The sequence below is a fragment of the Anomalospiza imberbis genome, chromosome 23 (assembly GCF_031753505.1).
Source record: "Anomalospiza imberbis isolate Cuckoo-Finch-1a 21T00152 chromosome 23, ASM3175350v1, whole genome shotgun sequence".
Taxonomy (NCBI): Eukaryota; Metazoa; Chordata; class Aves; order Passeriformes; family Viduidae; genus Anomalospiza; species Anomalospiza imberbis.
Window position 1 is genome coordinate 6612597 of NC_089703.1, and position 25929 is coordinate 6638525.

Consider the following 25929-nt stretch of genomic DNA (forward strand, 5'->3'; position numbering starts at 1 on the left):
TTTCCTTCCGAGTTTAACTTATTTTTCCTCTTCTTTTCCTTTCAGACCACAGCGACTCCAACCACCGCTGAACAACAAAGAACCGAAACAAACCCCATAAACCAGCCCAAAAATGGCGTCAGCACCGGCTTCCCTGCGCAGCTTGGGCTCTCTTTCCTTCTCCCTGCTGCTCCTCTTCCTTTGGATGCCCGTGAGTGCCAGGCCTGCCAACCACTCGGTGCTGAAGGAGAAGGGGGGCGAGGGCAGGGACGAGAAGGAGCTGGTGCCCCCCGACCACCTGAACGGCGTCAAGATGGAGCTGGACGGGCACCTGAACAAGGAGTTCCACCAGGAGGTGTTCCTGGGCAAGCAGCTCGAGGACTTCGAGGAGGACTCGCAGCCCCGGCGCAACAGGAGGAAGCTGGTGGGGATTTTCTCCAAGTGAGTCGGGAAGGGAAGGGTTAAAAAAAAAACCAAAAAAAAAAAAAGGAAAGAAAACCCAAAAAAACCCCAAAAAACAAAACAAAACAAAAAAAAACCCAGAAAAAAAGCAAAACAAAAGGGAGTTTTGGTGGGTTTGAATTGGAAATCTAATGAATGTTTAAAAATTGGGAGTTGAAATGAGTGGAGGAGGAGTCCCAGCCCTGCAGGAACAGGAGGAAGCTGGTGGGGATTTTCTGCAAGTGAGTCGGGAAGGGAAGGGTTAAAAAAAAACAAAAAAAAAGGAAAGAAAACCCAAAAAAACCAACAAAAAAACAAAAAACCACCTCAAAAAAACCAAAACAAACAAACAAAAAAAAACCAGAAAAAAGCAAAACAAAAGGGAATTTGGTGGGTTTGAATTGGAAATCTAATGAATGTTTAAAAATTGGGAGTTGAAATGAGTGGAGGAGGAGTCCCAGCCCCCCAGAGCAGGAGGAAGCTCTGGGGATTTTCTGCAAGTGAGTCGGGAAGGGAAGGGTTAAAAAAAAACAAAAAAAAAAGGAAAGAAAACCCAAAAAAAACCAACAAAAAACCAAAAAACCACCTCAAAAAAACCAAAACAAACAAACAAAAAAAAAAAAAACAGAAAAAAGCAAAACAAAAGGGAGTTTTGGTGGGTTTAGAATTGGAAATCTAATGAATGTTTAAAAATTGGGAGTTGAAATGAGTGGAGGAGGAGTCCCAGCCCTGCAGGAACAGGAGGAAGCTCTGGGGATTTTCTGCAAGTGAGTCGGGAAGGGAAGGGTTAAAAAAAAACAAAAAAAAAAGCAAAGAAAACCCAAAAAAAACCAACAAAAAACCAAAAAACCACCTCAAAAAAACCAAAACAAACAAACAAACAAAAACCAGAAAAAAGCAAAACAAAAGGGAGTTTTGGTGGGTTTGAATTGGAAATCTAATGAATGTTTAAAAATTGGGAATTGAAATGAGTGGAGGAGGAGTCCCAGCCCTGCAGGAGCAGGAGGAAGCTGGTGGGGATTTTCTGCAAGTGAGTCGGGAAGGGAAGGGTTAAAAAAAAAAAAAACAAAAAAAAAGGAAAGAAAACCCAAAAAAAACCAACAAAAAACCAAAAAACCACCTCAAAAAAACCAAAACAAACAAACAAAAAAAAAAACAGAAAAAAGCAAAACAAAAGGGGAGTTTTGGTGGGTTTAGAATTGGAAATCTAATGAATGTTTAAAAATTGGGAGTTGAAATGAGTGGAGGAGGAGTCCCAGCCCTGCAGGAACAGGAGGAAGCTCTGGGGATTTTCTGCAAGTGAGTCGGGAAGGGAAGGGTTAAAAAAAAGGCAAAAATACCCCCCAAAAAATCCCCAAAAAAACCCAAACAACAACAAAAAAGACCCACAAGAAAACCCCAAGAAACAAAAAAAAAATCAAAAAATAAACCAAAAAAAGGAATTTTGGTGGGTGTGAATTGGCAATATTAATGTTTAAAAATTGGTAATTGGAACGAATGTTTAAAAATTGGGAATTAAAATGAAATTGGGAGTTGAAATGAGTGGAGGAGGAGTCCCAGCCCCGCAGAGCAGGAGGAAGCTGGTGGGGATTTTCTCCAAGTGAGTCGGGAAGGGAAGGGTTAAAAAAAAACAAAAAAAAAGGAAAGAAAACCCAAAAAAACCCCAAAAAACAAAACAAAACAAAAAAAAAACCCAGAAAAAAAGCAAAACAAAAGGGAGTTTTGGTGGGTTTAGAATTGGAAATCTAATGAATGTTTAAAAATTGGGAGTTGAAATGAGTGGAGGAGGAGTCCCAGCCCCCCAGAGCAGGAGGAAGCTCATGGGGGTTTTCTCCAAGTGAGTCGGGAAGGGAAGGGTTAAAAAAAGGGCAAAAATACCCCCCAAAAAAACCCCCAAAAAAACCACCTCAACAAACAAAACAAAACAAAAAAACCCAGAAAAAAGCAAAACAAAAGGGAATTTTGTGGGGTTTGAATTGGAAATCTAATGAATGTTTAAAAATTGGGAGTTGAAATGAGTGGAGGAGGAGTCCCAGCCCTGCAGGAACAGGAGGAAGCTCTGGGGATTTTCTGCAAGTGAGTCGGGAAGGGAAGGGTTAAAAAAAAAAACAAAAAAAAAGGAAAGAAAACCCAAAAAAACCCCCAAAAAACCACCTCAAAAAAAACAAAACAAAACAAAAAAAAACCCAGAAAAAAAGCAAAACAAAAGGGAGTTTTGGTGGGTTTGAATTGGAAATCTAATGAATGTTTAAAAATTGGGAGTTGAAATGAGTGGAGGAGGAGTCCCAGCCCTGCAGGAGCAGGAGGAAGCTGGTGGGGATTTTCTGCAAGTGAGTCGGGAAGGGAAGGGTTAAAAAAAATTAAAAGAACCCAAAAAATCCCAAAAAAACCCCAAACAACAACAAAAAAGACCCACAAGAAAACCTCAAGAAACAAAAAAAAAAATCAAAAAAAAAAACCAAAAAAAGGAATTTTGGTGGGTGTGAATTGGCAATATTAATGTTTAAAAATTGGTAATTGGAACGAATGTTTAAAAATTGGGAATTAAAATGAAATTGGGAATTGAAATGAGTGGAGGAGGAGTCCCGGCCCTGCCGGAACAGGAGGAAGCTGGTGGGGATTTTCTGCAAGTGAGTCGGGAAGGGAAGGGTTAAAAAAACCCCAAAAAACCTCAAAAAACCCTCAAAAAAAAAAAAAAAAGATCCCAAAAAAACCCAGAAAAACAAACAAAAAACCCATGAAAAAAACAAAAAAAACACCCAAAAAAACCCAAACAAAAAAAACCCTAAAAAAACCCCAAAAAAACCCTCAAAAAAAAAAAATCCAAAAAAACCCAGAAAAACAAACAAAAAACCCATGAAAAAAACAAAAAAAAACACCCAAAAAAACCCAAAAAAAAAAAACCCCAAAAAACCCCAAAAAACCCTCAAAAAAAAATCCCAAAAAAACCCAGAAAAACAAACAAAAAACCCATGAAAAAAACAAAAAAAACACCCAAAAAAAACCCAAACAAAAAAAACCCAAACAAAAAACCCCCAAAAAACCCCCAAAAAACCCTCAAAAAAAAAAAAAAATCCCAAAAAACCCCAGAAAAACAAACAAAAAACCCATGAAAAAAACAAAAAAAAACACCCAAAAAAAAACACCCAAAAAAAAACCCCAAAAAAAACCCCAAAAAACCCTCAAAAAACCCTCAAAAAAAAAAAATCCCAAAAAAAACCCAGAAAAACAAACAAAAAAACCCATGAAAAAACCAAAAAAAAACACCCAAAAAAACCCAAACAAAAAAAAAAACCCAAAAAACCCCCAAAAAACCCTCAAAAAAAAATCCCAAAAAAACCCAGAAAAACAAACAAAAAACCCATGAAAAAAAACAAAAAAAACCACCCAAAAAAAACACCGAAAAAAACCCCAAAAAAACCCCAAAAAACCCTCAAAAAAAATCCCAAAAAAACCCAGAAAAACAAACAAAAAACCCATGAAAAAAACAAAAAAAACACCCAAAAAAACCCAAACAAAAAAAAACCCCAAAAAAAACCCTCAAAAAAAAAAAATCCCAAAAAAACCCAGAAAAACAAACAAAAAACCCATGAAAAAAACAAAAAAAAACACCCAAAAAAACCCAAACAAAAAAAAAACCCCAAAAAATCCCCAAAAAACCCTCAAAAAAAAATCCCAAAAAAACCCAGAAAAACAAACAAAAAACCCATGAAAAAAACAAAAAAAACACCCAAAAAAACCCAAACAAAAAAAAAACCCAAAAAAAAACCCAAAAAACCCTCAAAAAAAAAAATCCCAAAAAAACCCAGAAAAACAAACAAAAAACCCATGAAAAAAACAAAAAAAACCACCCAAAAAAAACACCCAAAAAAAAAAAACCCCAAAAAACCCTCAAAAAAAAAAAAAATCCCAAAAAAACCCAGAAAAACAAACAAAAAACCCATGAAAAAAACAAAAAAACACCCAAAAAAAACACCCAAAAAAAAAAAAACCCCAAAAAACCCTCAAAAAAAAAATCCCAAAAAAACCCAGAAAAACAAACAAAAAACCCATGAAAAAAACAAAAAAACACCCAAAAAAACCCAAACAAAAAAAAACCCCAAAAAAACCCCAAAAAAAACCCCAAAAAACCCTCAAAAAACCCTCAAAAAAAAAAAAAATCCCAAAAAAACCCAGAAAAACAAACAAAAAACCCATGAAAAAAACAAAAAAACACCCAAAAAAACCCAAACAAAAAAAACCCCAAAAAAACCCCAAAAAACCCTCAAAAAAAAAAATCCCAAAAAAAACCCAGAAAAACAAACAAAAAACCCATGAAAAAAACAAAAAAAACACCCAAAAAAAAAACCCCAAAAAAAAACCCAAAAAACCCCAAAAAAGCCCCAAAAAACCCTCAAAAAAAAAATCCCAAAAAAACCCAGAAAAACAAACAAAAAACCCATGAAAAAAACAAAAAAACACCCAAAAAAACCCAAACAAAAAAAACCCTAAAAAACCCCCAAAAAACCCTCAAAAAACCCTCAAAAAAAAAAAGATCCCAAAAAAACCCAGAAAAACAAACAAAAAACCCATGAAAAAAACAAAAAAAAACCCAAAAAAACCCCCAAAAAAACCCCAAAAAAACCCCAAAAAACCCTCAAAAAAAATCCCAAAAAAACCCAGAAAAACAAACAAAAAACCCATGAAAAAAACAAAAAAACACCCAAAAAAAACACCCAAAAAAAAACCCAAAAAAACCCCAAAAAACCCTCAAAAAAAAATCCCAAAAAAACCCAGAAAAACAAACAAAAAACCCATGAAAAAAACAAAAAAACACCCAAAAAAACCCAAACAAAAAAAGCCCCAAAAAAACCCCAAAAAACCCTCAAAAAAAAAAATCCCCAAAAAACCCAGAAAAACAAACAAAAAACCCATGAAAAAAACAAAAAAACACCCAAAAAAACCCAAACAAAAAAAAACCCAAACAAAAAAAAAACCCAAAAAAACCCCAAAAAACCCTCAAAAAAAAAAAAAAAATCCCAAAAATACCCAGAAAAAACAAACAAAAAACCCATGAAAAAAACAAAAAAAAACACCCAAAAAAACCCAAACAAAAAAAACCCTAAAAAACCCCCAAAAAACCCTCAAAAAACCCTCAAAAAAAAAAAAAATCCCAAAAAAAAACCCAGAAAAACAAACAAAAAACCCATGGAAAAAACAAAAAAAACACCCAAAAAAACCCAAACAAAAAAAAAACCCAAAAAAAACCCCAAAAAACCCTCAAAAAAAAAATCCCAAAAAAACCCAGAAAAACAAACAAAAAACCCATGAAAAAAACAAAAAAACACCCAAAAAAACCCAAACAAAAAAAAACCCAAACAAAAAAAAAAACCCAAAAAAACACCCAAAAAAACCCAAACAAAAAAAAAAAAACCCCAAAAAACCCCCAAAAAACCCTCAAAAAACCCTCAAAAAACCCTCAAAAAAAAAATCCAAAAAAACCCAGAAAAACAAACAAAAAACCCATGAAAAAAACAAAAAAAAACCCAAAAAAAAACCCAAACAAAAAAAACCCCAAAAAAACCCCAAAAAACCCTCAAAAAACCCTCAAAAAAAAATCCCAAAAAAACCCAGAAAAACAAACAAAAAACCCATGAAAAAAACAAAAAAACACCCAAAAAAACCCAAACAAAAAAAAACCCCAAAAAACCCCAAAAAACCCTCAAAAAAAAAAAAATCCCAAAAAAACCCAGAAAAACAAACAAAAAACCCATGAAAAAAACAAAAAAAACACCCAAAAAAAAACACCCAAAAAAAAAAAACCCCAAAAAAAACCCTCAAAAAAAAAAAAAGATCCCAAAAAAACCCAGAAAAACAAACAAAAAACCCATGAAAAAAAACAAAAAAACACCCAAAAAAACACCCAAAAAAAAACCCCAAAAAAACCCCAAAAAAACCCTCAAAAAAAAAAAAATCCCAAAAAAACCCAGAAAAAACAAACAAAAAACCCATGAAAAAAACAAAAAAAAACACCCAAAAAACCCAAACAAAAAAAAAACCCCAAAAAAACCCCAAAAAACCCTCAAAAAAAAAAAAATCCCAAAAAAAACCCAGAAAAACAAACAAAAAACCCATGAAAAAAACAAAAAAAACACCCAAAAAAACCCAAACAAAAAAAACCCAAACAAAAAAAAAACCCAAAAAAACCCAAAAAACCCTCAAAAAAAAAAATCCCAAAAAAACCCAGAAAAACAAACAAAAAACCCATGAAAAAAACAAAAAAAAACACCCAAAAAAAACACCCAAAAAAAAAAAACCCAAAAAAAACCCCAAAAAAACCCTCAAAAAAAAAAAAGATCCCAAAAAAAACCCAGAAAAACAAACAAAAAACCCATGAAAAAAAACAAAAAAACACCCAAAAAAAACACCCAAAAAAAACCCCAAAAAAACCCCAAAAAAACCCTCAAAAAAAAAAAAAATCCCAAAAAAACCCAGAAAAAACAAACAAAAAACCCATGAAAAAAACAAAAAAAAACACCCAAAAAAACCCAAACAAAAAAAAAAACCCCAAAAAAAACCCCAAAAAACCCTCAAAAAAAAAAAATCCCAAAAAAAACCCAGAAAAACAAACAAAAAACCCATGAAAAAAACAAAAAAAACACCCAAAAAAACACCCAAAAAAAAAACCCAAAAAACCCCAAAAAAGCCCCAAAAAACCCTCAAAAAAAAAAAAATCCCAAAAAACCCAGAAAAACAAACAAAAAACCCATGAAAAAAACAAAAAAAAAACACCCAAAAAAAAACCCCAAAAAAACCCCAAAAAAACCCCAAAAAACCCTAAAAAAAAAAAAAAATCCCAAAAAAACCCAGAAAAACAAACAAAAAACCCATGAAAAAACAAAAAAAAAACACCCAAAAAAACCCAAACAAAAAAAATCCTAAAAAACTCCAGAAAAACAAATACACGAAAAAACCAAATAAAACAAATAAACCCCAAAAACCCCAAAATTAAAAATAAAAAAACCCAAAAAAGGGAATTTTGGTGGCTGTGAATTGGAAATATTAATGTTTAACAGTTGGGAATTGGAATGAGTGTCTCCAAAATTGGGGATTTTGATGTTTTCAAAATTGAAAATTTGAATTAAGGTTTAAGAATTGGGAATTTAAAGGTAATATTTTCAAAATCGGGAATTTTAGTGGCTCAGAATTGGGAATTTTAATTAATTTTTTAATTGGGAATTTAATTAATATTTTAAAATTGGTAATTTAGTATTTCAAAATTGGGAATTTTAATTAATTTTTTAATTGGGAATTCAATGAATATTTTAAAATTGGTAATTTAGTATTTCAAAATTGGGAATTTGAATTAATTCTTTAATTGGGAATTTAATGAATATTTTAAAATTGGTAATTTAGTATTTCAAAATTGGGGATTTGAATTAATTTTTTAATTGGGAATTTAATGAATATTTTAAAATTGGTAATTTAGTATTTCAAAATTGGGAATTTGAATTAATTTTTTAATTGGGCATTCTAATTAGTATTTTAAAATTGGTAATTTCCATCTTTTCAAATTGGGGATTTGAATTAATTTTTTAATTGGGCATTCTAATTAATATTTTAAAATTGGTAATTTCCATCTTTTCAAATTGGGGATTTGAATTAATTTTTTAATTGGGAATTTAATGAATATTTTAAAATTGGTAATTTAGTATTTCAAAATTGGGAATTTGAATTAATTCTTTAACTGGGAATTCAATGAATATTTAAAAATTGGTAATTTCCATATTTTCAAATTGGGGATTTGAATTAATTTTTTAATTGGGAATTTGATGAATATTTTAAAATTGGTAATTTAGTATTTCAAAATTGGGAATTTGAATTAATTTTTTTTAAATTGGGCATTTTAATTACTATTTTTAATTGGTAATCTTAATATTTCAGAATTGGGAATTGGAAACCATGTTGTCAAAATGGGCAGTTTCAATTCCTATTTCAAAATTGGGAGTTTTAATCTTTCAAAATTGGGAATTTGAATTAATTTTTAATTGGGAATTTTAATATTAAAAACTTGGTAACTTTAATCTTTCAGAATTGAGAATTGGAATTAATTTTTAAATTGGGAATTTCAGTTCCTATTTCAAAATTGGGAGTTTTAATCTTTCAAAATTGGGAATTTGGAATTAATTTTTAATTGGGAATATTAATATTAAAAAATTGGTAACTTTAATCTTTCAGAATTGAGAATTGGAATTAATTTTTTAATTAGGAATTGCAGTTCCTATTTCAAAATTGGGAGTTTTAATCTTTCAGAATTGAGAATTGAAATTAATTTTTAAATTGGGAATTTCAGTTCCTATTTCAAAATTGGGAATTGGAATTAATTTTTAAATTGGGAATTTCAGTTCCTGTTTCAAAATTGGGAGTTTTAATCTTTCAAAATTGGGAATTTGAATTAATTTTTAATTGGGAACTTTAATCTTTCAGAATTGAGAATTGGAATTAAATTTTTTTTTTGTAATTTTAAATAATCTTTCAAAATTGGGAGTTTTAATCTTTCAAAGTTGGGGATTTTCGACCACAGCACGGTGACGTTTTCCATCCATGGCTTTTTATTTGAACTTCATGAATTTCTTCACTTGGTGGAAAAATACTCCGTTTTATTTGAAGGCACTCAAGCATTTCTTTACTAAAATCCCTTTTTTTGGGCTTTTTCCAGCACTGTCAGACGCCAGGTGGCAGAGTTGCCTTAATTTGCATTTGTAATGAATCCCCTCCAATTAACACCGAGCTTTCAGAGCTTTATTTACCTCGAATAAAGAGAATTTCATTCGAATAAAGGGAATAAAGAGAATTTCATTCAAATAAAGAGAATTTCATTCGAATAAAGGGAATTTCATTGGAATAAAGGGAATTTCATTGGAATAAAGGGAATTTCATTGGAATAAAGGGAATTTCATTGGAATAAAGGGAATTTCATTGGAATGAAGAGAATTTCATTCGAATAAAGGGAATTTCATTGGAATAAAGGGAATTTCATTCGAATAAAGAGAATTTCATTCGAATAGAGAGAATTTCATTGGAATAAAGGGCATTTCATTCGAATAGAGATAACTTCATTCGAATAAAGAGAACTTCATTCGAATAGAGAGAATTTCATTCGAATAAAGGGAATGTCATTGGAATAAAGGGAATTTCATTCGAATAAAGGGAATTTCATTCAAATAAAGAGAATTTCATTCGAATAGAGAGAATTTCATTCGAATAAAGAGAATTTCATTCGAATAGAGAGAATTTCATTCGAATAAAGAGAATTTCATTGGAATAAAGGGAATTTCATTCGAATAGAGAGAATTTCATTCGAATAAAGAGAATTTCATTGGAATAAAGGAAATTTCATTCGAATGAAGAGAATTTCATTGGAATAAAGGGAATTTCATTGGAATAAAGGGAATTTCATTCGAATAGAGGGAATTTCATTCGAATAGAGAGAATTTCATTCGAATAAAGAGAATTTCATTCGAATAGAGAGAATTTCATTCGAATAGAGAGAATTTCATTGGAATAAAGGGCATTTCATTCGAATAAAGGGAATTTCATTCGAATAAAGGAAATTTCATTCGAATAAAGAGAATTTCATTGGAATAAAGAGAATTTCATTCGAATAAAGGGAATTTCATTGGAATAAAGGGAATTTCATTGGAATAAAGGGAATTTCATTCGAATAAAGGAAATTTCATTCGAATAAAGAGAATTTCATTGGAATAAAGGGAATTTCATTGGAATAAAGGGAATTTCAATCGAATAAAGGAAATTTCATTGGAATAAAGAGAATTTCATTCCAGCCGGTCGAACGAATGGGTGATGATCTTAAAGGTCTCTTCCGACCTAGAAAAATTGTGTGAAATTGTGTAAATGGGAGCGAAGAAACGCTGAGAGCAGCGGCACTGAAACCGCCCAGACCGCGCTCGTTTGTCTCTTTTTGCACATTTCTGTGACATCATTTGAATAATCCGAGTTTCAGTCAAAACAAGCCCGCCCTGGCAGCAGATAAAGGCCAGAGCCCAGCTGGGGCTTTTTATTCTGCTCAAATTTGAGTTTTGGGGATTTTATTGCACCAAGAGTGCGTGGGAGGTGCTTTAAATAGAGCTTGAAATGGTGAAAATAAAATCTGATTTTTAGTGGTATGAGGTGCTCTAAATAGAGTTTGAAATGGTAGCAAAATAAAATCTGATTTTTAGTGGTATTTTGAATACAAGGATTGGTTCATGAGGTGCTTTAAATAGAAATTGAAGTGGTAGCAAAATAAAATCTGATTTTTAGTGGTATTTTGAATACAAGGATTGGTTCATGACATGCTTTAAATAGAGTTTGAAATGGTAACAATAAAATCTGATTTTTAGTGGTATGAGATGCTCTAAATAGAGTTTGAAATGGTAGCAAAATAAAATCTGATTTTTAGTGGTATTTTGAATACAAGGATTAGTTCATGACGTGCTTTAAATAGAGTTTGAAATGGTAACAAAATCTGATTTTTAGTGATATTTTGAATTACAAGGATTGGTTCATGAGGTGCTTTAAATATAATTTGAAATGGTGAAAATAAAATCTGATTTTTAGTGGTATGAGATGCTCTAAATAGAATCTGAAATGGTAGCAAAATAAAATCTGATTTGTAGTGATATTTTGAATACAAGGATTGGTTCATGACATGCTTTAAATAGAGTTTGAAATGGTAGCAAAATAAAATCTGATTTTTAGTGGTATTTTGAATACAGGGAGTGGTTCATGACATGCTTTAAATAGAATTTGAAATGGTAACAAAATAAAATCTGATTTGTAGTGATATTTTGAATACAAGGATTGGTTCATGACATGCTCTAAATAGAATTTGGAATGGTAGCAAAATAAAATCTGATTTTTAGTGGTATTTTGAATACAAGGATTGGTCCATGAGGTGCTTTAAATAGAGTTTGAAATGGTAACAATAAAATCTGATTTTTAGTGATATTTTAAATTACAAGGATTGGTTCATGACATGCTTTAAATAGAATTTGAAATGGTAACAAAATCTGATTTTTAGTGATATTTTGAATTACAAGGATTGGTTCAGGACATGCTTTAAATAGAGTTTGAAATGGTGAAAATAAAATCTGATTTTTAGTGGTATGAGATGCTCTAAATAGAATCTGAAATGGTAGCAAAATAAAATCTGATTTTTAGTAATATTTTGAATACAGGGAGTGGTTCATGACATGCTTTAAATAGAGTTTGAAATGGTAACAATAAAATCTGATTTTTAGTGATATTTTGAATTACAAGGATTGGTTCATGAGGTGCTTTAAATAGAGTTTGAAATGGTGGAAATAAAATCTGATTTTTAGTGGTATGAGATGCTCTAAATAGAATTTGAAATGGTAGCAAAATAAAATCTGATTTTTAGTGGTATTTTGAATATTTATTTAATGCTCAAAAAAACCCCTCAAAGTGGCAGAAAGTTCGATTTATTCTTGATTTGGAGCTGTAATTTTTAAATTAATTTCTTAATGAAACAAGGATTGATCAGATTGGATTTTCCTGATCATTTGAGTCAGGAAAAATTGAATTTTGCAGCTCTGGACCCAGTAAATTCCGTGGGGAAAGCAAGAGCCAGCAAAAAACTCACGGAGAACAAATGGATGTGCAACGTTCAGATGTGTTAGAAAATAAAAATCCCATTAAATTTTTAAAACAGGGGCTTGGAAAGAGAAATTGAGAGAGAATCCAAGGTCTGGAAGAAAATTTTTCCAATTCTGAGCTTGGAGTGACCCAAAATTCCATCAGGGATGATTTGTGGGAAAAATTCCCATAAAACCATGATTTAATTCCAGTAAAAAAAAAAATTTCACTGAGTAATAACCTAAATCTTGCTCAATTAAATGAAATTAATGAAATTATTTACATTTCATTCTGAGCTAAAGGCTGATCTGCCACTTGTTTCTCAGAGAGAATCAGAAATATTCATTTTTCTGTGAATTTCTGCTGAATAAAACAATTTCTGAACTAAAAACCAAGCAGGGCTTTCCCTGCTGAGCTCTGGATTGAAATCCCGTTTGTTTTCCCTCCCTAGGGTGGATGTAAATAATGACAAAAAAATCAGTGCCAAGGAGATGCAGCGTTGGATCATGGAAAAAACCGATGAGCATTTCCAGGAGGCCGTGGAGGAGAACAAAATGCACTTCAGAGCTGTGGATCCTGATGGGGACGGTAAAATTCCAACTGTTTTCCCCTCAAAAAATCACTTCTTAAATCAGTTCTGGCATCTTGAATTTATTTCTGCCATCACATTTAGGCGGGGAATGCCAAATTTGGGTTTTTGTGGGAAAGGATGTGCTGCAGGCAGCTCTTTGTTTCATAAAGAAATGAAAAAACAAAGAATAAATCGAATTTTTCACAACATTTTATAGCTAAAAAACCCTAAAAATGAATCAGGTGACAGCTTTTATGTTGTCATGCCTAAAATTCAGTGTGGGGTTGTGATGTTGGGACTAAAAAATCTTGAAAATTTGGAGATTTTGAAAGAATTAAATCCAAAATTCATCATTTCAGGCTGAAATGTTCTCAATTGCAGGTCACGTTTCTTGGGATGAATACAAAATTAAATTCTTGGCAAGCAAAGGCTTCAATGAAAAGGAAATTGCAGAGAAAATCAAAAACAACGAGGAATTGAAAATAGATGAGGAAAGTAAGTGCAGAATGGGGTTTTTGTTCTTAAAACCTGGGGGGGAGAATAGAAACGGGAGGGAAATATTTGGGTTTTTCTGCTTGAGGAGGAGGTAAAAAATAAAACAAAAATTCTGCATTTTTCCATCTAAAATTTGCTGGGAAAATGAGATTTTTTTTAGAGTAATCTTCCTGTTTCCCCCCCACCTTAATAAAAAAAAAATAATCTGAATTTTTTCCACGTAAAATTTGCTGTGGAAATTGGATGTTTTAAGGGAAATCTTCTTGTTTTCCTTCTTAATAAAACAAAAATTCTGCATTTTTTCCACCTGAAATTTGCTGTGAAAATGACATTTTTAAGGGGAATTGTCTTGTTTTTCCCTTAAAGAAATACTTACATTTATTCTAAAATCCCCCCAAAAATTAAGTCAAAAGACACAAATCCTTCATTCTTCCAGACTAGAATCTGCCATGGAAATTGCAATTTTTAAGGGGAATCTGCCATGAGAATTGCATTTTTAAGGGGAATCTGCCATGAAAATTGCAATTTTTAAGGGGAATCTGCCATAGAAATTGCAATTTTTGAGGGGAATCTGCCATGGAAATTGCAATTTTTAAGGGGAATCTGCCATAGAAATTGCAATTTTTGAGGGGAATCTGCCATGGAAATTGCAATTTTTGAGGGGAATCTGCCATGAAAATTGCAATTTTTAAGGGGAATCTGCCATGGAAATTGCAATTTTAAAGAGGAATCTCCTTCCAAAAAAAAATTCAAATTACCTCCAAATTTCCCCCAGAAACTGAAGTCAAAAGACCCAAATCCCACATTGTTCCTGACCAGAATCTGCCATGGAAATTGCAATTTTGAGGGGAATCTGCCATGGAAATTGCAATTTTTGAGGGGAATCTGCCATGAAAATTGCAATTTTTGAGGGGAATCTGCCATGAGAATTGCAATTTTAAAGAGGAATCTCCTTCCAAAAAAATTCAGATTTCCTCCAAATTTCCCCCAGAAACTGAAGTCAAAAGACCCAAATCCCACATTGTTCCTGACCAGAATCTGCCATGGAAATTGCAATTTTTGAGGGGAATCTGCCATGGAAATTGCAATTTTTAAGGGGAATCTGCCATGAAAATTGCAATTTTTGAGGGGAATCTGCCATGAAAATTGCAATTTTTGAGGGGAATCTGCCATGGAAATTGCAATTTTAAAGAGGAATCTCCTTCCAAAAAAAAATTCAAATTTCCTCCAAATTTCCCCCAGAAACTGAAGTCAAAAGACCCAAATCCCACATTGTTCCTGACCAGAATCTGCCATGGAAATTGCAATTTTTGAGGGGAATCTGCCATGAGAATTGCATTTTTAAGGGGAATCTGCCATGGAAATTGCAATTTTAAAGAGGAATCTCCTTCCAAAAAAATTCAGATTTCCTCCAAATTTCCCCCAGAAACTGAAGTCAAAAGACCCAAATCCCACATTGTTCCTGACCGGAATCTGCCATGGAAATTGCAATTTTTGAGGGGAATCTGCCATGAAAATTGCAATTTTTGAGGGGAATCTGCCATGGAAATTGCAATTTTTAAGGGGAATCTGCCATGGAAATTGCAATTTTAAAGAGGAATCTCCTTCCAAAAAAATTCAGATTTCCTCTAAATTTCCCCCGGAAACTGAGGTCAGAAGACCCCAATCCCCCATTGCTCCTGCCATGAAAACTGCAATTTTTCCGAGGAATTTTCCTTTTACTCCTGCTAAAAGCAGCATCTCAGTTTCCCGTAAATCCCCCCTGCACCTTTCCCTTTCCCTGCAGGGATGAGTCATTTCCAGATTGCTTGGGTGACATTTTCCAGTGCTGAACAAACGACTGAAAATGCAGAAAAAAGGAGCTGAGAAGGGGCAGGGAAATCACCTGGGGCTGATTCCAGGAACCTCAGAGCTGCTGAGTCAGCGCCTCGCTTCTGCACCTGAGCCCCAAAACCTTCTTTGGGAAAATCAAATTATTCACCCTCCACTCCCTCGGGGTTTTTTTTTTTTTTTCCTCCTCCTCCAAGCACCTTAAAAAGTGATTTTTAGGGTTTTTATTTTAAATCAAAAGCACCTGGGGGCGTGGAGTTCAAGGCACTTTCTGTAGAAATTTGGATTTCAGGCTAAGATTTTATTTTAATTAATTGATGGATGTTGGTAGATAATTGGATTGTGGGATGAAATGGAGGAATTCCATGGGATTTTGGTGCAGATTTTTCTGTTCATACACCCCTAATTTAACTTTTCTTCCAGCAAAAATCTGGAATATGTGATAAATAAATACCTACAGGGTTTAGGCTTGAAAAACATCATTGATTGAACAACTGAGAGCTTGAAATGAAGGGGTTGTGACAAATTAAATCCTAAAAATGGATTGTGACAAAGTATTAAAAATTGATTGGGACAGCTGAAATCCTAAAAATGGATTGTGAGAATTCAAATCCTAAAAAAAAAGGGATCGTGACAATTCAGATCCTAAAAATTGGATTGGGACAACTGAAATCTTAGAAATTGGATTGGGACAACTGAAATCCTAAAAATTGGATTGGGACTATTTAAATCCTAAACGTGGATTGGGACAGCTGAAATTCCTAAAACTTGGTTGTGCCAAATCCTAAAAAGGGATGGGGGCAATTCCAAGATTTGGGATGAACTGAAATCCTAAAAAGGGATTGTGCCAAATCCCAAAAACGGATCGGAGCAATTGCAGCATTTGGGGTGAACTGAAATCCCACAGAGGGATTGTGCCAAATCCCAAAAACGGATGGGGCAGTCCCAACATTTGGGATGAATTGTGCCAAATCCCAAAAACGGATGGGGCAGTCCCAACATTTGGGATGAATTGTGCCAAATCCCAAAAACGGATGGGGCAGTCCCAACATTTGGGATGAATTGTGCCAGATCCCAAAAACGGATGGGGCAGTTCCAGAATTTGGGATGAATTGTGCCAAATCCCAAAAACGGATGGCGCAGTCCCAACATTTGGGATGAATTGTGCCAAATCCCAAAAACGGATGGGGCAGTCCCAGCATTTGGGATGAATTGTGCCAAATCCTAAAGATGGAAGGGAGCAGTTCCAGAATTTGGGATGAATTGTGCCAAATCCCAAAAATGGATGGGGCAGTCCCAACATTTGGGATGAATTGTGCCAAATCCCAAAAACGGATGGCGCAGTCCCAGCATTTGGGATGAATTGTGCCAAATCCTAAAGATGGATGGGGGCAATTGCAGCATTTGGGATGAACTGAAATCCCACAAAGCGATTGTGCCAGATCCTAAAGATGGAAGGGAGCAGTTCCAGAATTTGGGATGAATTGTGCCAGATCCTACAGACAGATGGGGACAGTTGCAGCCTGTGGGATGAGCTGCCATCCCGAGCTGCACGGGTGCCATTGCAGCCTTTGGGATGAGCTGCCATCCCAAACTTTGCAGCTGCAGCCTTTGGGATGAGGTGCAATCCAAAACTGCACGGCTGCTGTTGCAGCCTGTGGGATGAGCTGCCATCCCAAACTGGGCGGGTGCAGCAGTTGGGATGAGCTGCAATCCCAAACTGCACGGCTGCTGTTGCAGCGTTTGGGATGAGCTGCCATCCCGAGCTGCGCGGGTGCTGTTGCAGCAGTTGGGATGAGCTGCCATCCCGAGCTGCGCGGGTGCTGTTGCAGCGTTTGGGATGAGCTGCCACCCCGAGCTGCGCGGGTGCTGTTGCAGCAGTTGGGATGAGCTGCAATCCCGAGCTGCGCGGGTGCTGTTGCAGCGTTTGGGATGAGCTGCCATCCCGAGCTGCGCGGGTGCCGTTGCAGCGCAGGAAGTGCTGGACAACCTGAAGGATCGCTGGTACCAGGCGGACAATCCCCCCCCGGACCTGCTGCTGAGCGAGCAGGAGTTCCTGTCCTTCCTGCACCCCGAGCACAGCCGCGGCATGCTGCATTTCATGGTGCAGGAGATCGTCCGCGACTTAGGTAAGCTGGGGTGTCCTGGAAGTGTGTCCCTGGATTCCTTGGATTCCCGTTTTTATGTGGATTTTGGGTGGGAATGGTCACATGGAGTTCCATGGATTCCCGTTTTTATTTGGATATTTGCAGCTGCTGCACCTCGTGGTGCAGGAGATCGTCCGGGATTTAGGTCATCTGGGATTTCCTGGGAATTGTGCCCATGGATTCCCTTTGTATCCATGGATTCCCGTTTTTTATGTGAATTTTGGGTGGGAATGGTCACATGGAGCTCCATGGATTCCCATTTTTATTTGGATATTTGCAGCTGCTGCACCTCATGGTGCAGGAGATCAGCCAGGATTTAGGTCATCTGGGATTTCCTGGGAATTGTGCCCATGGATTCCCTTTGTTTCCATGGATTCCCGTTTTTTATGTGGATTTTGGGAGGGTTTTGCATGGAATGGTCATGTGGAGTTCCATGGATTCCCGTTTTTATTTGGATTTTTGCGGCTGCTGCACCTCATGGTGCAGGAGATCGTCCGTGACTTAGGTAAGCTGGGATTTCCTGGGAATTGTATCCACGGATTCCATGGATTCCCATTTGTTATGTGGATTTTGGGGAGGGTTTTCATGGAATGGTCACGTGGAGTTCCATGGATTCCCGTTTTTATTTGGATATTTGTGGCTGCTGCACCTCATGGTGCAGGAGATCATCCGGGATTTAGGTCATCTGGGATTTCCTGGGAATTGTGCCCATGGATTCCCTTTGTATCCATGGATTCCCGTTTTTTATGTGGATTTTGGGAGGGAATGGTCACATGGAGTTCCATGGATTCCCATTTTTATTTGGATATTTGCGGCTGCTGCACCTCATGGTGCAGGAGATCAGCCAGGATTTAGGTCATCTGGGATTTCCTGGGAATTGTGCCCATGGATTCCCTTTGTTTCCATGGATTCCCGTTTTTATTTGGATTTTGGGAGGGTTTTGCATGGAATGGTCATGTGGAGTTCCATGGATTCCCGTTTTTATTTGGATTTTTGCGGCTGCTGCACCTCATGGTGCAGGAGATCGTCCGTGACTTAGGTAAGCTGGAATGTCCTGGGAATTGTGTCCATGGATTCCATGGATTCCCATTTTTTATGTGGATTTTGGGTGGGAATGGTCACATGGAGCTCCATGGATTCCCGTTTTTATTTGGATATTTGCGGCTGCTGCACCTCGTGGTGCAGGAGCTCATCCGGGATTTAGGTCATCTGGGATTTCCTGGGAATTGTGCCCATGGATTCCCTTTGTATCCATGGATTCCCGTTTTTTATGTGGATTTTGGGAGGGTTTTGCATGGAATGGTCACACGGAGTTCCATGGATTCCCCTTGCACCCATGGATTCCCGTTTTTATTTGGATATTTGCAGCTGCTGCACCTCATGGTGCAGGAAATCGTCCACAACTTAGGTAAGCTGGAATGTCCTGGGAATTGTGTCCATGGATTCCATGGATTCCCATTGTTTATGTGGATTTTGGGAGGGAATGGTCACGTGGAGTTCCATGGATTCCCGTTTTTATTTGGATATTTGGTAATCTGGGATTTCCTGGGAATTGTATCCATAGATTCCCATTTTTATATGGCTATTGGGAGGGAATGGTCTGGTGGAGTTCCATGGATTCCCACTGTACCCATGGATTCCCATTTTTATTTGGATATTTGCGGCTGCTGCACCTCATGGTGCAGGAGATCAGCCAGGATTTAGGTCATCTGGGATTTCCTGGGAATTGTGCCCATGGATTCCCTTTGTATCCATGGATTCCCGTTTTTTATGTGGATTTTGGGAGGGTTTTGCATGGAATGGTCATGTGGAGTTCCATGGATTCCCCTTGCACCCATGGATTCCCGTTTTTATTTGGATATTTGCAGCTGCTGCACCTCATGGTGCAGGAAATCGTCCACAACTTAGGTAAGCTGGAATGTCCTGGGAATTGTGTCCATGGATTCCATGGATTCCCATTGTTTATGTGGATTTTGGGAGGGAATGGTCACGTGGAGTTCCATGGATTCCCGTTTTTATTTGGATATTTGGTAATCTGGGATTTCCTGGGAATTGTATCCATAGATTCCCATTTTTATATGGCTATTGGGAGGGAATGGTCTGGTGGAGTTCCATGGATTCCCACTGTACCCATGGATTCCCGTTTTTATTTGGATTTTTGCGGCTGCTGCACCTCATGGTGCAGGAGATCAGCCAGGATTTAGGTCATCTGGGATTTCCTGGGAATTGTGCCCATGGATTCCCTTTGTATCCATGGATTCCCGTTTTTTATGTGGGTTTTGGGAGGGTTTTGCATGGAATGGTCTGGTGGAGTTCCATGGATTCCCATTTTTATTTGGATATTTGCGGCTGCTGCACCTCATGGTGCAGGAAATCGTCCACAACTTAGGTAAGCTGGAATGTCCTGGGAATTGTGTCCATGGATTCCATGGATTCCCATTTGTTATGTGGATTTTGGGAGGGAATGGTCTGGTGGAGTTCCATGGATTCCCGTTTTTATTTGGATATTTGGTAATCTGGGATTTCCTGGGAATTGTATCCATAGATTCCCATTTTTATATGGCTATTGGGAGGGAATGGTCTGGTGGAGTTCCATGGATTCCCACTGTACCCATGGATTCCCGTTTTTATTTGGATTTTTGCGGCTGCTGCACCTCATGGTGCAGGAGATCAGCCGGGATTTAGGTCATCTGGGATTTCCTGGGAATTGTGCCCATGGATTCCCTTTGTTTCCATGGATTCCCGTTTTTTATGTGGATTTTGGGAGGGTTTTGCATGGAATGGTCTGGTGGAGTTCCATGGATTCCCATTTTTATTTGGATATTTGCGGCTGCTGCACCTCGTGGTGCAGGAGATCATCCGGGATTTAGGTCATCTGGGATTTTCTGGGAATTGTGTCCACGTATTCCTTGGATTCCCATTTTTTATGTGGATTTTGGGTGGGAATGGTCACATGGAGCTCCATGGATTCCCATTTTTATTTGGATTTTTGCGGCTGCTGCACCTCATGGTGCAGGAGATCGTCCGGGATTTAGGTAAACTGGGATTTCCTCGGAATTGTGTCCACGGATTCCATGGATTCCCGTTTTTTATGTGGATTTTGGGGAGGGTTTTCATGGAATGGTCACGTGGAGTTCCATGGATTCCCATTTTTATGTGGGTATTGGGAGGGATTTTTTTTTTTCCTCAGATCAGTAGGAAATTCCTATTTTTTTGGGAATTAAGCAAACCTATTTTAATTTCTTGACCTTTTTTTGGGAATTAAATGAATATATTTTTAATTTTTGCACAGGTAGGAGGAAATTCCCATTTTTGCAGCAATCAAATGAATCTATTTTCATTTTTTGCACAGATCAGGAGGAAAATCCAATTCTTATAGGAATTAAATGGGATTACTTTAAATTTCAATGGGATATTTTAATTTTTTGCACAGACCAGGAGGAAATTCCCATTTTTATGGGAATTAAATGGGATTATTTTACATTTCCGTGGGATATTTTAAATTTTTGCACAGACCAGGTGGAAATTCCCATTTTTATGGGAATTAAATGGGATTATTTTACATTTCAATGGGATTATTTTACATTTCAATGGGATATTTTAAATTCTTGCGCAGACCAGGAGGAAATTCCCATTTTTATGGGAATTAAATGGGATTATTTTACATTTCCGTGGGATATTTTAAATTTTTGCACAGACCAGGTGGAAATTCCCATTTTTATGGGAATTAAATGGGATTATTTTACATTTCAATGGGATATTTTAAATTTTTGGGCAGACCAGGAGGAAATTCCCATTTTTACAGGAATTAAATGACTCTATTGTAATTTTTTGCGCAGACCAGGAGGAAATTCCCAATTTTTCAGGAATTAAATGGGATTATTTTACATTTCAATGGGATATTTTACATTTCAATGGGATATTTTAAATTTCTGTGCAGACCAGGTGGAAATTCCCATTTTTACAGGAATTAAATGACTCTATTGTAATTTTTTGCGCAGACCAGGTGGAAATTCCCATTTTTACAGGAATTAAATGGGATTATTTTACATTTCAATGGGATTATTTTACATTTCAATGGGATATTTTAAATTTCTGTGCAGACCAGGTGGAAATTCCCATTTTTACAGGAATTAAATGACTCTATTGTAATTTTTTGCACAGACCAGGAGGAAATTCCCATTTTTATGGGAATTAAATGGGATTATTTTACATTTCAATGGGATTATTTTACATTTCAATGGGATTATTTTACATTTCAATGGGATATTTTAAATTCTTGCGCAGACCAGGAGGAAATTCCCATTTTTATGGGAATTAAATGGGATTATTTTACATTTCAATGGGATTATTTTACATTTCAATGGGATTATTTTACATTTCAATGGGATATTTTACATTTCAATGGGATTATTTTACATTTCAATGGGATTATTTTACATTTCAATGGGATATTTTACATTTCAATGGGATATTTTAAATTCTTGCGCAGACCAGGTGGAAATTCCCATTTTTGCCGGAATGCAATGACTCTCTTTTAACTTCTTGTGGTTTCTCCACGGGGGCGCAGACCAGGAGGAAATTCCCATTTTTACGGGAATTAAATGGGATTATTTTACATTTCAATGGGATATTTTACATTTCAATGGGATATTTTAAATTCTTGCGCAGACCAGGAGGAAATTCCCATTTTTATGGGAATTAAATGGGATTATTTTACATTTCAATGGGATTATTTTACATTTCAATGGGGTATTTTAAATTCTCGCGCAGACCAGGAGGAAATTCCCATTTTTGCCGGAATGCAATGACTCTCTTTTAACTTCTTGTGGTTTCTCCACGGGGGCGCAGTGGCCCTGCCGTAACTCGGTGCGTTTCTCCCAGATCAGGACGGGGATAAGAAGCTGACCCTGTCCGAGTTCATCTCACTGCCCGTGGGCACGGTGGAGAACCAGCAGGCTCAGGACATCGACGACGACTGGGTGAGGGACAGGAGGAAGGAGTTCCAGGAGGTCATCGACGCCAACCGCGACGGCATCGTCACCATGGAGGAGCTGGAGGTGAGTCCTCGTCCTCTTCCAGCCAACGGTTCCGAAACGCAGCTTTAGAAACGTCCAAAATCCACGTACAGCTCCGCTTGTCATCAAAAAATGGAATGTTTTAATTTCATTGAAAATACAGCTTTAGAAACGTCCAAAATCCACGTACAGCTCCGCTTGTCATCAAAAAATGGAATGTTTTCATTTCATTGAAAATACAGCTTTAGAAACGTCCAAAATCCACTTACAGAGCGGATTTTGTATTAAAAATGGAATATTTTCATTTCATTGAAAATACAGCTTTAAAAACGTCCAAAATCCACTTACAGCTCCGCTTGTAATCAAAAATGGAATGTTTTCATTTCATTGAAAATACAGCTTTAGAAACGTCCAAAATCCACGTACAGCTCCGCTTGTAATCAAAAAATGGAATATTTTCATTTCATTGAAAATACAGCTTTAAAAACATCAAAAATCCACGTACAGCTCCGCTTGTAATCAAAAAATGGAATGTTTTCATTTCATTGAAAATACAGTTTTAGAAACGTCCAAAATCCACTTACAGCTCTGCTTGTAATCAAAAAATGGAATATTTTCATTTCATTGAAAATACAGCTTTAAAAATGTCCAAAATCCACGTACAGCTCCATTTTTAATTAAAAATGGAATATTTTAATTTCATTGAAAATACAGTTTTAGAAACGTCCAAAATCCACTTACAGCTCTGCTTGTCATCAAAAAATGGAATGTTTTCATTTCATTGAAAATACAGCTTTAGAAACGTCCAAAATCCACGTACAGCTCCATTTTTAATTAAAAATGGAATATTTTAATTTCATTGAAAATACAGTTTTAGAAACGTCCAAAATCCACTTACAGCTCCATTTTTAATTAAAAATGGAATATTTTCATTTCATTGAAAATACAGCTTTAAAAACGTCCAAAATCCACTTACAGCTCCGCTTGTAATCAAAAAATGGAATATTTTCATTTCATTGAAAATACAGCTTTAAAAACATCAATAGTTCACTTACAGACTGGATTTTTAATTAAAAATGGAATATTTTGATTTCATTTTAATTTCATTTAAAATACAGCTTTAAAAACATCAATAGTTCACTTATAGCTCCATTTTTAATTAAAAAAAGGAATATTTTAATTTAATTTATAATACAGCTTTAATAACGTCAAAAATTCACTTACAGATCGATTTTTAATTAAAAAATGGAATATTTTGATTTCAATTTAATTTAATGATAATTTCATTTAAAATGCAGCTTTAAAAACGTCAAAAATTCACTTACAGATAGAATTTTAATTAAAAAATGGAATATTTTGATTTAATTTTAATTTCATTTAAAACACAGCTTTAAAATTCCATAGATATTTGATCCTGAGTTTGTGGAATTTGCAGCCCAAATTCCACAGATATTTGATGCTGGATTTTCGGGATTTGCAGCCCAAATTCCACAGATATTTGATGCTGGATTTTTGGAATTTGCAGCCCAAATTCCACAGATATTTCATGCTGGATTTTCGGGATTTGCAGCCCAAATTCCACAAATATTTGATCCTGAATTTGCAGCCCAAATTCCACAGATACTTGATCCTGGATTTGCAACCCAAATTCCACAAATATTTGATCCTGGATTTTTGGAATTTGCAGCCCAAATTCCACAAATATTTGATCCTGAATTTGCAGCCCAAATTCCACAGATATTTGATGCTGGATTTTCGGGATTTGCAGCCCAAATTCCACAGATATTTCATGCTGGATTTTCGGGATTTGCAGCCCAAATTCCACAAATATTTGATCCTGGATTTGCAGCCCAAATTCCACAGATATTTGATCCTGAATTTGCAGCCCAAATTCCATAAATATTTGATGCTGGATTTTTGGAATTTGCAGCCCAAATTCCACAAATATTTGATCCTGAATTTGCAACCCAAATTCCACAGATATTTGGTGCTGGATTTTCGGGATTTGCAGCCCAAATTCCACAGATATTTGATCCTGAATTTGCAGCCCAAATTCCACAGATATTTCATGCTGGATTTTCGGGATTTGCAGCCCAAATTCCACAAATATTTGATCCTGAATTTGCAGCCCAAATTCCACAGATATTTGATCCTGAATTTGCAGCCCAAATTCCATAAATATTTGATCCTGGATTTTTGGGATTTGCAGCCCAAATTCCACAGATATTTGATCCTGGATTTTCGGGATTTGCAGCCCAAATTCTACAAATATTTGATCCTGAATTTGCAGCCCAAATTCCACAGATATTTCATGCTGGATTTTCGGGATTTGCAGCCCAAATTCCACAAATATTTGATCCTGAATTTGCAACCCAAATTCCACAGATATTTGATGCTGGATTTTCGGGATTTGCAGCCCAAATTCCACAGATATTTCATGCTGGATTTTCGGGATTTGCAGCCCAAATTCCACAGATATTTCATGCTGGATTTTCGGGATTTGCAGCCCAAATTTCACAGATATTTCATGCTGGATTTTCGGGATTTGCAGCCCGAATTCCACTAATAATTTGATCCTGATTTGCGGAACTCGCAGCCCAAGTTCCACAGCCATTTCAACGGAACGAGCCGGAAAAGAATCCGGATTTCTTTGGGAACGGCCGAGGGAGCAGGAAAAATCCCCCCAAGGAGCCCCCCTGAAGGACCTTCCGCGCTGGGACGGGAGTGGGGTGTTTGGGAGCACGCCCGGGGCTGGGCTCAGGCCGTTTTCCGTGGATTTTTCAGGAATACATGGATCCCATGAACGAGCACAACGCGCTGAACGAGGCGCGGCAGATGATCGCCGTGGCCGACGAGAACCAGAACCACCACCTGGAGCTGGAGGAGATCCTCAAGTACAGCGAGTATTTCACCGGCAGCAAACTCATGGATTACGCCCGCAACGTCCACGAGGAATTCTGAGCTCCCTCCCCTCTTCCAGAACTTTCTGTTCCGCTCCCAACCCCCCTCAAAAAAACAAAAAAAAAAACCCCAAAAATCCCGGGGAAAAAGGATTCGGCCGAGCGGCGGGAATTGGTCGTCGCGGATTCCCGGTTTTCCGTCCGTCCCTGCGCTCTGCAGCTCCTTGGAGAGGTTTTTCCTGCTGGGAGAAGTGGTGGGAATTCCTGGATTCAGGTAGTTTTTCCTCCTTGGTTTGGGGTTGAAGCCAGCTGGAATTCTGGCTGGGGGAGGATTCTGGAATATTCCCTGGTTTCCTTCAGCTGCTCATCCAGGGGATCCCAAATAAAGGTTGGATTTTGGGAATTTTGGTGGTTCTGAGGAATGTTTGTCCTCCAAACCCAATTCCATTTGAGAAATTCCTTAAATTTCGAGAAATTCCTTAATTTTATTCCCTTGCTGCCCTCACAGCTGCTGTACAGGGAATCCCAAATAAAACTTGGATTTTGGGAATTTTGGTGGTTCCAAGGAATGTTTGTTCTCCAAACCCAATTCCATTTGAGAAATTCCTTAAATTTCGAGAAATTCCTTAATTTTATTCCCTTGTTGCCCTCACAGCTGCTGATGCAGGGAATCCCAAATAAAACTTGGATTTTGGGAATTTTGGTGGTTCTGAGGAATGTTTGTTCTCCAAACCCAATTCCATTTGAGAAATTCCTTAAATTTCGAGAAATTCCTTAATTTTATTCCCTTGCTGCCCTCACAGCTGCTGATGCAGGGAATCCCAAATAAAACTTGGATTTTGGGAATTTTGGTGGTTCCGAGGAATGTTTGTTCTCCAAACCCAATTCCATTTGAGAAATTCCTTAAATTT

General features: G+C 36.5%; 1 protein-coding gene across 1 annotated transcript; it reads left to right on the forward strand.

Moving 5' to 3' along the window:
- Positions 1 to 74: 74 nt before the first annotated feature.
- SDF4 (stromal cell derived factor 4) lies at positions 75 to 25429 on the forward strand. The gene is made up of 6 exons (XM_068171723.1): positions 75 to 420; positions 12509 to 12645; positions 13010 to 13123; positions 16924 to 17082; positions 21985 to 22160; positions 24903 to 25429. Exons 1-6 carry the CDS (start codon positions 113 to 115, stop codon positions 25077 to 25079), a joined length of 1071 nt encoding a protein of 356 aa, XP_068027824.1. The 5' UTR covers positions 75 to 112; the 3' UTR covers positions 25080 to 25429.
- Positions 25430 to 25929: the final 500 nt, after the last annotated feature.

Coding starts and splice junctions, on each gene's coding strand:
- SDF4 (XM_068171723.1), top strand. CDS start 113: ATGGCGTCAGCACCGGCTTCCCTGCGCAGCTTGGGCTCTCTTTCCTTC. Junction 12,646..13,009: donor TGTGGATCCTGATGGGGACG/GTAAAATTCCAA, acceptor TCTCAATTGCAG/GTCACGTTTCTTGGGATGAA. Junction 22,161..24,902: donor TCACCATGGAGGAGCTGGAG/GTGAGTCCTCGT, acceptor TGGATTTTTCAG/GAATACATGGATCCCATGAA.